This window comes from Cricetulus griseus, chromosome 8, assembly GCF_003668045.3.
Source record: "Cricetulus griseus strain 17A/GY chromosome 8, alternate assembly CriGri-PICRH-1.0, whole genome shotgun sequence".
NCBI lineage: Eukaryota > Metazoa > Chordata > Mammalia > Rodentia > Cricetidae > Cricetulus > Cricetulus griseus.
The window spans coordinates 44,997,947-45,008,211 of NC_048601.1; the positions used below are offsets into that span (position 1 = coordinate 44,997,947).

Consider the following 10,265-nt stretch of genomic DNA (forward strand, 5'->3'; position numbering starts at 1 on the left):
AAACTTCTCCAAGAAGCCTGGGGTTGTAGCTCAGGGGTAGCATGCTTGCCCAGTATGTAGAAGGCCCAGGGTTCAAGCTCCAGTCCTGACTGCAAAGAAACTCTTTTCTACCAACCATGTGCAAGTAAAGACTGTGGCTGGTGTATGTCAATGTCGGAAAAATAAATCGAACAGAAATAGCATAGCAAATGTCATTGGGAATGGAGGCATCACACCATAGCAAATGTAAACGCATTGATAAGTACCATGTAGTGTCAGGAGCTAGTTCATATCTATATGTAATTATACTTTCCCTGGCACGTTGACTCCTTCACATCTGAAACGCTACCACTGTTCTCGTGTTAAATTATATTTAGTTTTTACGTAGCAGGGATTATCAGAAAATATTTAAATCAACTGGCTTTTCTCAAATGCATCTATGTGTGTTGCACATAGGCTGAATAAAATTAAGTAATACAAAGTATCTTCGGTGATATTTTCTCTTGTGGGTTTGCATAATTCTGGTCTTTACCTACAAGAATAAGAGAAAGCAAATATTGAGTATATTACCACCAAAAAAAATGAAATAGGACGAGGTGTTTGCTGTCTGTTCATTGATAAATCTACATAGCAGTTATTGAGCAGTGTGTGGCATGTTCAGTATGTGGTAATGAATGAGTGATCCTTGCCTCTAGGAATATTCAACCTCGGAGTTTATAGTAAAACAAACTAAAATTTTATTGAACATTTGACCTGGGGCCTGGCATAGTGTAGTACACACTTGTAATCCCAGAGCTTGGCAGAGGGTGGCCAGAATTCAAGGTTATTCTTGGCTTCATAGAGTTCAAAGTCACCTGAGCAAAGAAAAGAAGGAAAGAGAGAGGGAGGGAAAGGAAGCCAAGAAAGAAAAAGAAAAGGAACAATTGATCCAAACTTCTCCAAGTTTCATTTTGGATGAATGTGTTTGAGCATCTTAAAAGCAAACATGGTAAGTGTTTCCACAGGCTCCGATGGTCCACTCTCTGCCGCATGTTCACCCCCGATCAGTTATGATGAGTCTTAGGGTTCCTGCCCACCATCAGATGCTCTGAGCTTCATCTGCCCACTATCTTTCAGCCTGTTCCTGCAGCTCTAAATTAACTAAGGTTAATAGGTTTGTGTTTGCTTTCTTGGCTCTTTTGTCAGAAGCCAGAAAGCAGTGGAAATCTAATGTTCCTTCCTCCACTCTCTTGATGAAACATCAAAGGTCCAGAGATGTGACAGAGGCTGCATGGCGGAGCTGTGTGCAGAATGACCCAGAGGCCAGAAGTCAGCCTCAGCCATGCACCATGGTGGCTGTGTCGCTTTACTATGGCAACATAGCCCGTAGCAGACTTCGAATCCAGTCTTTAGTGGTACTTGCTATTGTTCCTACTGTATATATGAGTGTATGCAACTGTTAGCAATTGCATTTCAGCAGGTTCCTACAATGGACAAAATAAAAACCCCATGAAAGGTATAGAAACCTGTCAAGTTTTCTTGACCCCCCAATACATCTCTCAGTGTTAGTTGTTGGTGTCTCAAGAGTCTTTACAGAGGTCCCATCAGGTACTACTGCCAACCTCTTCTCACATCCATATCTAAGTATTTTCTTCAGACAATGGAGTATTTGAACATATTCAGTTACACAGTACATATGGAAATCAGGTGACAGTGTTTGTTGCCACTTTACAAAATAATAACACAGCAGAAGAGAGATATGGAGCATTGACCCACAAGAATGTAAATAGTGATGTCTAGGGTGGGGTGAATGGATACCGTGTCAGCCAACTTAGCACAATGTGACAATAAGAGACCATGTGATCTTTTCACAATAAGGGCCAGTGTTTTATGTTAAATAAACAACTAAGTATGTGCTTCTATGCAGAGGGTTCTCATTTGTTTAGTCTTTGGGAATCGGGACCTAAGTCATCTCTCTGTCCTTCAGGTGATTTCAAGTTGAAGTAGACATAAACACTTAGAGGGAAATAGTTTCTATTCATGGGTTCATCAGATATACCAGGAGGACAGCAAGCATCATGGTGAGCTGTGCATCTTGTATTGATAATTTGAGAACTCTTGACTAAACTCAGTACCATTTGCAGTCTCCTGCTAGTAGCAGGAGGGTTTTGTGTTCTCAATAGTCAAGGCTCCTGGCTTCTACACTGAAGAACGAAAACCACACATACACATAGTGATGCAGGTTGGTGGGTACCATGCACTCACTAAGCCAGAACAGCTGATACGGTATCGCTAGAGGAGTATAAATCCTAGTGTCATTGATTGGTTGATTCTAAGTTTCTCTGAATGTATCTTTTGATAGAAATTTTGTATGCTGAGATGTTTGTTCTAAATTTTAACTCTAGGATATTACTTATAAAGATTAGTAATATAACAGAAATCTGAGTATCCAAATTACAGGAATGGTTAAAGTTAGATGTCTAAGATGGTGGCATGTTCCCCACCAATTGCTGAAAGTTTTGGAGACTAGTTACAACATTGGTTAAGAGTACTGCCTACTCTTGCAGAGGACTCAGGTTCACTTTGCAGTACCCACATGGTGGCCCACAACCATCTATAACTCCCCCTAGGGTTTCCTCTGACCTCTGCAGGCAGCAGACACCCACATGGTACCCATATACATGCAGATAAAGCATTCATACACATAAATAAAATAAACAAAAATTTTAAATGTTTAAAAAGCAAAATGACACTGAATATATAAAGTGTATAATTCTTAATGATTTAATTTGTCAAAACTTATGTATTTATGCGTATCTTAGGATATTTATTCTCAGTATTTTTCAAACTTTTTTACATACACATTTATATGCATATGCATACATATTCTGATAAAACCAGGAGAATACTTCAATTAGTTTCTCATCAAATAGCTAAAGAAAATAATTAGTGGGGTAGGGATTCTTCTGAAATCATTAAGAAAAATGCTTTTAATAAATTGTGCCTTTGCTCTCAGAGTGTGTGAGGCGTCTGATACTAGTGAAATAGACTTTGAGTTCTAAGGTCATCAGTGACTTGTAACTGCTCACGCTCAGACCTGTAGGTGAAAACCTTCATTGGGTCCAGTGAAATTTTGCCCTCTGTTCTTAGAGATGTCCTTCTGCCATGCGTTTCACAAATCTCACTTTTGATAGCCTCATTCTCTAGTTTATTTCCTTTCCTTGCAAGGTGGACGTTTTGCTACCTTTACTGTTTTTAAATTTTCATCTTTCCCTTGGTCCCCATGTTTATTTCCTTTGCGAGAGGAAAAGTGCCTCATTGGTATTTTCAAGTTGTTAGATTTCCAGTAAAATAATTTTAAAAACATAGGGGGACCTCATTGCCTTTGGGAGGTGTTGTTCTCTGATGTGTTCACTTTGAATCTCTTCGATTTAAAGGTTTGGATTGTGCTCACTGTGGGTGGGTTATGCTGTAAGGGAGGGGCCGGGAGCTTTGGTGGGTACCTATGGTCTAAGGACATGGTCAAGAAAATAGGTGAAAAGGCATCTCCTTAGTAGGATAAAATACAAGACTCATGCATGCAGGTGCACTTGCATGCTTGTGGTGTGTGTGTGTGTGTGTGTGTGTGTGTGTGTGTGTGTGTACGTACGTACGTACATACATATGTACGTTTCTGTGTATTACAGTAAGCTCTTGAAGTTCAAACCAAGGAGAGGTAGCAGCAGAAGTTGCAGAACAGCCCTCCCCTTTCTAAGAAGGGAGTGTGCCCAAGTACAAACTAGAACCCTAGGTGTTCATTTTACATTTTTATTTGATGGAATCTAAGGTTATTGAAGTGACGGCAAAATAATAATTTGTCTAAAGGAAATGTGGATAAAGAAAATATTTGAGAATATGGCTGGTCACATAAGCCCAACAGACTCCTCCCCGTGCGCCCCATGACTCAGATCAAAGCATCCCCTGACTTGATCCCAGTGGCCAGATCATTACTTATCGATTGGAACCCCACTGGAGGGTTAACCCCTTGCTGTCCATGGTCACTGTCAGGCTTGCTGTCAGTAACTTGAGAAATACATACTTGGCACCACCACAAGCTAAATCTAAACTACTCATCGGTGGAGGAGTATTTACCCTGAAAAATATCTTTTGGATTGCACACTATTATTTACAATATTTTTTCTGGATAAAATTATTTTTTAAAAGAGGACACTTAGATTTTGTTAAAGCAGTTCGAGGAGAGGAAGAAATGTGAACTGTCCCTGTGTGGAAAATACAAGCACTGCAAATCCAGTACAGGTTTTCCAGTTCGTACTATGTACACTCAGGAAAGTATGGCGGTTTTTGCAGCCTTTGCTGTCTGGGTAGAGAGCCTTGCTTCAAACAAAAACCTGTCAAATACCTTTCACACAGGGAGGTAGGTTCCTAACATCAGGCAAGTGTACCTAAATGTGTTTAGAACATAATCTTCCAGCTCATAGTTTAACTCTTGCTTAAAAAAAAAAAAAAAAAAAAAAAAAAAAAAAAAAAAAAAAAACAGGATGCATTAGATTCCATGGGGAATGACAATGCGAGGTTTGTCACATGCTCCCCGGGCCCCGTGGACTCTCTGGTGTCCGGGCTGTGTTTCACTCACCCTCCCACCTTGTGTGTTTTCTCACAGCTTGTCTCATGAGGAGCATCCCCACAGCCATCCTCTCTACGGACATGGTGTATGCAAGTGGCCAGGATGCGAAGCAGTCTGTGACGACTTCCCAGCCTTTCTAAAGTAAGGATTATACTCCATGTCTTCTCTGTGGCACGGATGTCCCTTCTGTTGTCTGTCCTTCGCCCACCAGCTTGCCTTCCTGTTGGAGAGTGTCACACAGCTCTTCAGAGGGTGGCCTCTGAGTCACCATCATAGGAAGATAGATCATCCCTCGAGGGCTGTCCCCTAAAGGAAAGGAGACTTAATGGAAGACACCAATAGCAGAGTTCCAGGCTAACCCTGATGTAGAGAGAAACCCAGTGTTGCCCTTCAGTTATTTCATTGACTGGTCCTGTGTAGTTCAGTGGCTGGGCCCCTTCTTTGGCATGGGATCCTGAGACAGTACCGACACCTTGGTTTCTTATCTCTCTGTATTGGGTGGCTTCTGTTTAGATCACTCTCCTCCCCAGCAGAAGTGGGGGAATGTATGATGTAAACTCGGGCTGTCTCATCCCAAGCTGTGGCGCTGATAGGCTCTCCCAAAATGGGCTGCTCACCTTCTCCATTTGGAGGGGATGTCTGTGCCTCTCATCCCAGAATTCCCTTCCCTTACCTGTACTGCCCAATCAGTTAGAAATCTGACCCAGCTACCCTACATTCTTGATATCACTTTTGTATAACATGTTGAATCCTTGACTAATCAATGTACTGAACACAGTTGTCTTAGTGTTTTGTTGCTGTGAAGAGACACCATGGCCAAGTCAACTCTTAAAGCATTTAATTGGGCTTACTTACAGTTTTAGAAGATGAGTTGTGATCATAATGGCAGAGAGCAGACAGGCATGGTGCTGGAGCAGTAACTGAGACCTTTACAACCCCATCTGCAGGCAGCAGGCAGAAAGACACTGGGCCTCATGTGGACTTTTGAAACCCCAGAGCCTACCCCCACTTCTCTCTCTCTCCAACATCTCCCCACTGACTTACCTCCTCCAACAAGGCCACATCTCCCAATGTTTCTCAAACAGTTCCACTAATGGAGGACCAAACAGTGAAATACATGAGCCTATAGGGGCCATTCTCGTTCAAGCCTCCACAACAGTATCACCTCTATTTAGTATGCATCACATGTTGCTTCTGTACATCAGGGCACGTGGTGGTTTCTCTGGGGTGAGAGCATCCTTTATGGACCAGATCTTTATGGGCCAGAGACAAACATTATGATGCAGCCATCCCCTAGAGATACTTCTAGTATTACCTGCAGGTAGTTCTGTGTGAATATTTTGTTACTATATCAATATATAGTGGGGTTTGAACTTATAAAGCTTCTCGGATAGTGTCCTTCACTTCAAGAGTATTCTGTGGTCAGTGTACATTTAGGCCAAAAAAGCTAGTATCACGAGCGGCAACAATTGTCTCCAATTACATTATTAGCATTTAGATGAGCGATGCCGGCTTTGTTCTCTATGTAGCTCCTTCATGGTATCTGTTTTGTTACCACCCTATCATTGCCTAATCATATTTATCCAACAAGAGAAAAAAGAGCTGGGCAGAACATGCTTGGAAATTCTGATTTTCCCATCTACGCCAATGCTAAGTAAATACGTTGGATTCCACTCTTCTGTAGAATAGCTGACAAGCATCAGTCAACATGATTTATGATTATAAAATCTTGAACTATAAAATTGTTGTCATCACTATAGGGACAGAAAATGCATTGCCAGTTCCCCAGTTTGACCCATTAAAAAATTTTTCATTAATAGTCCAAGTATTTCTAACCTAATAATCTTTAAGTCATAGGTTCATGTGTTAAGAGCTGGCAGTTAAGATACAACTAGGCCTCAGGATCTAGAAAGAGTGAATAATTCAAACCACTTCTAAAGAAAAGGGGGGGGAAGTAAAGATCATTTGAATTGAGGCCTACATTTACCTCCTACAAACAAGAAGCCTGTTCGCTTCTCAGGATGTTAGGAGCCTGACTCTGAGTTGGAAACCATCTCTCCAGCCTTTATTGTGGTTTTGCACATGGCATGACATGCTCCTGGTTCCTGTTTGCTCAGCGGAACTGGAGTGCCCGCTATCAGCTTGCAATATTGCTTGCTTATTTTCTACTGTTTGCTTATGTGCTAGTATTTTTCAGAAGACTTTGTTTGCAAGTTGTACAAACCTGACTTGAGTTGATATAAGAAAAAGAATAAAGGCAGGGGTGAAAATGAGCCAGTATAGACCGGAACTCCTGTAGTTAGTGCCAGGCATGTCAGGATCCAAGTGGCTGACTGGGGTTGTAGGGGTGCTGCAGTTTGGGGTTCCCATTAGCTCTGTATTTCCCTGTTTCTTCATCCTTGGAACTTTTCTAATTGGAACTGGAGAACACAGATTTGTATATCATGGGATTATCAGTCCCACAGTGCAGGTTTTTTCCCCATTCTTCTCAGAAGACCTTATGCAGATCACCATTGGTTAAGCCCTCTGTTCTAGTTTTGAGCCAAGTTCCATCACATTCTCACCTCCAGAGCAGAGGGACTCACACACATGATCCATCTTGGAATGGGGATGAGAGACGTGGTTCAAGAAAACAAAAGTGAGTCTTCCCACAGAAGAAGCCCCCGTGAATTCAACTTTACTGAGTTCCCAAGTCAAGATCTCAATTTTCCTTCTTTTCCAGCAAGATTTTAATGCTTGAGATTCAGGCTTATCTTTAGGTTCAGATTCTTGCCTAATGAAGTGGAGCACAAGTTAGTCATCTTGGGGACTTTGAGCAGCACATCTGTGCTCAGCCCCAAAGACAAATACAGTGGGTTTAGGGAAACTCTTCTTGCAGTTCCAATGAAAGCCACATGGTTTCCTTGAACTCTTGACACTGTTATCAGAGAACATTAGTTCCAGCATTTCTCTTTAGATTGCTGGGTTGGAAGGCTCTGGAAGAATCTCCTTGGCTCTACTTCCCCATAAGCCTCCTCCATTTTTACAAGTTTTTTTTTTTTTTTTTTTTATGGTGTAAGCAAATTGACACTAGTCACTTCATAATTATGTCTAATTAAACAACTTTAAATATGCATCAGGCATGGTTTCAGATATGTAATAATACATATTAATACATATTAATTCATTGGATCCTCACAGCTCCCTGGGAAAATGTCCTAGTAGCATTTTGAACATAGAGTTAAGTTGATAAAGGAGCAGAGAGTTTGAGTGATTTACCCAAGGTCACCCAAGTCACGGTGACTTCTGGTTTCAGAGTCTTGTTCTTCACTCTCACGCTGTGCTACCTGGGAGAAACTATACTTTTTGAAATTAATAAATTACTTTCTACTTGAGGCAGTGGATGTGAGGAAAGTTTTAAAGGCAGGTGAGGAATGGAGTAGTCATTTGTGTAGTTAAGGGTGCATCTCAGTCCCTTTTAGCTTGTGTGCTCCTTTGTATCAGTAACAATCTTAGAAGGTAGGCTCCATAGGCTTCTCATGGGAAGTGCCTAGCCCTTCTTCCTAAGCTGTCTATAAACATGGACATGTCCCATCTACTTATGTGTGTTTTAGGAGCAATAATTTTAAATATGCAGAAATTCCTGACCTTTTATTTCAAGAAGGCACTTAGGACTGTTCCCTGAAATAAATGTAAAAAGTTGCCTACAGTTCAATCCTAAGGATAGTGTGGCATTATGGAGAGTCATTACATTAGACTTTCCTGGCCATCTGAGTCCTGTCCCCTGTCCCTCTACAGCAGGCAGAGAGCCCAAGTGAGGAAGAAGCATGCCCTATGCCCCTCATGCCAGCTGTATGTGGCCTCTGACATAGGGTCACATTTTTGGCTCCACCCTGTATTTTCCAGCTGAACAGTGCTTTGTGCCTCCTCGACTCTGTTGGCTGGGGGAATGTGTGTGGGAGGGCCTGTAATTTCCCCCAACACCCAAAGGCTTTAAGCTCCTGGCTCTGGGGTTCTCCAACCTAGCTTTTCAGGTTTGGTGTCGGAAAGGAACATGATGCCTCGTTCTAGGTAATTGTCACAGTAGTCAGAAGTGTTTCAGGATAGAACTCCAGTTAGACAATGAAGTATCACTGTCTACGGGGAGAGGAGGAGACTCAGGCAAAGGCAGAGGTGAGTTTTCCTCCTCTTGATGAAGAAGTATTCGTGTTGATGGAAAATGAAAACCAGAGACTTGACTTGACACCTTCACCACGGGGTTGTCCCTAAGGTTAGGGCGACCACAGCACCATTAATTTCAGAGACAAACACTGCTCAGAAGAGCTTGCTGTTCTCCAGCCAGCAGAGACCTTGCCTGTGCTCTGCTGAAGTTTTAGCACTGGGCTCTGTCTTCTCTCTTTCTTAAACCTCCCCACCCAGAGCTGTCACATGACTGGATATTGTTGGGCTTTACTGATGCCAGCAGGTGCTTGTGCTTGTTCTAATATCATCCCAGAGGGCTTTGCTCTGATTTCCTCCAATAACAGGGAATGAAAACAAGCCCATGGCCTTCCAGGAGGGGAAGCCAGGTGCTGTGGAGAGACAAAGTAGACAGGAAGGTTCTGAGGCATGACTACACTCAATTTTCTAGTTCGAGTGTGCAGCCATCCCAGGCTGCACGTTCAGAAATGCTTGCCAGAAGTATTTCTTTTCCCTTAAGCCCTCAGCCCCCCCACCCACCCTGTGCCTTGCTTTGGAGATAGACCCCAAGGCCTGGGCCAGCACCCTGCTGGACCCTGAGTGACACCCCTAAACCCCTACTTAGTCTTCTGTATGATTTCATCACTTTGTATACTTGCATAATATTCCATTTGAAAAGATTGTTTTCCCCTTTTTGGTTATTTTTCCACATAGAAAAGCTCCATACAGACAAAGGCAAACAAAAATGCCTTTAGCAAGTTAGTCAGATGTATGTAATTTATCAAAGCCAGAAGTTTTCTGTGGGTTTCTAATGTCAGACATGAGAACAGCATCGAAGAGAAAGCCCAGAGATGGGACTTTGGCTCTTTCCAGAGGTTGAGGACTGCAGACAGAACAAGACAGTTCTTTGGTAAATTGCTTAAAGGAAAAAAACAAAACATTTGTTTTCAGTGAATTCTACTTTTTAAAACTTAGAAGACTTGCATGTGAAAGAAACTAAGTGTATTCTGTACAGTTTTCACAAGTGTTTTTATCATGGTAACATCTTGTTTACTTTAGTTCCCTGCCTAAAACTACTTGGAACATGTTAAGAAAACATTTCAAGAAACCCTGACAAAGAGGCTTTTGTTTCGCAGCCACGGAGAGGCTGCACGCCTCACAAAGGTGTTAACTTCCAGCCCCTTAAGCGCTTCCACACGAAATTCCAGCAACTGTGTTTGTGGTTTTGGAAAAACAAAGTGATGCTAAAGAAACCAGGTATATGCTAATACATGTCTAGGGAGGCCGGATATCATAAATTGTTTCAAACCCATTTGTGGCTCTGGGGCTTGCACGCCTGAATGTTGGGCAGGGAAATTACCTCCACTTAGCTCAGGAGTACATGTAGTGCGCACAGAAAGGGAATAGCTGCCCTTAATTGTGGGTGTGTGCAGGTCAACTACCAACCTCACTGTTGGGGCCTCTCAAGATCATGGACATGAATTTTCCCCCATCAGATCTGAGGGGAGAGGTCTGAATATTTCAA

The 10,265-nt window shown here is 42.2% G+C and overlaps 1 protein-coding gene across 13 annotated transcripts in view; it reads left to right on the forward strand.

Moving 5' to 3' along the window:
* Nucleotides 1-10,265, forward strand: part of Foxp1 (forkhead box P1) — a 603,661-nt gene that overhangs the window by 546,120 nt on the left and 47,276 nt on the right. For all 13 annotated transcript variants that reach the window (XM_027428970.2, XM_027428965.2, XM_027428964.2 and 10 more), the window contains one exon: nucleotides 4,619-4,723. In XM_027428970.2, the coding sequence (XP_027284771.1) occupies nucleotides 4,619-4,723 (105 nt within the window). The remainder of the gene's footprint in view (nucleotides 1-4,618; nucleotides 4,724-10,265) is intronic.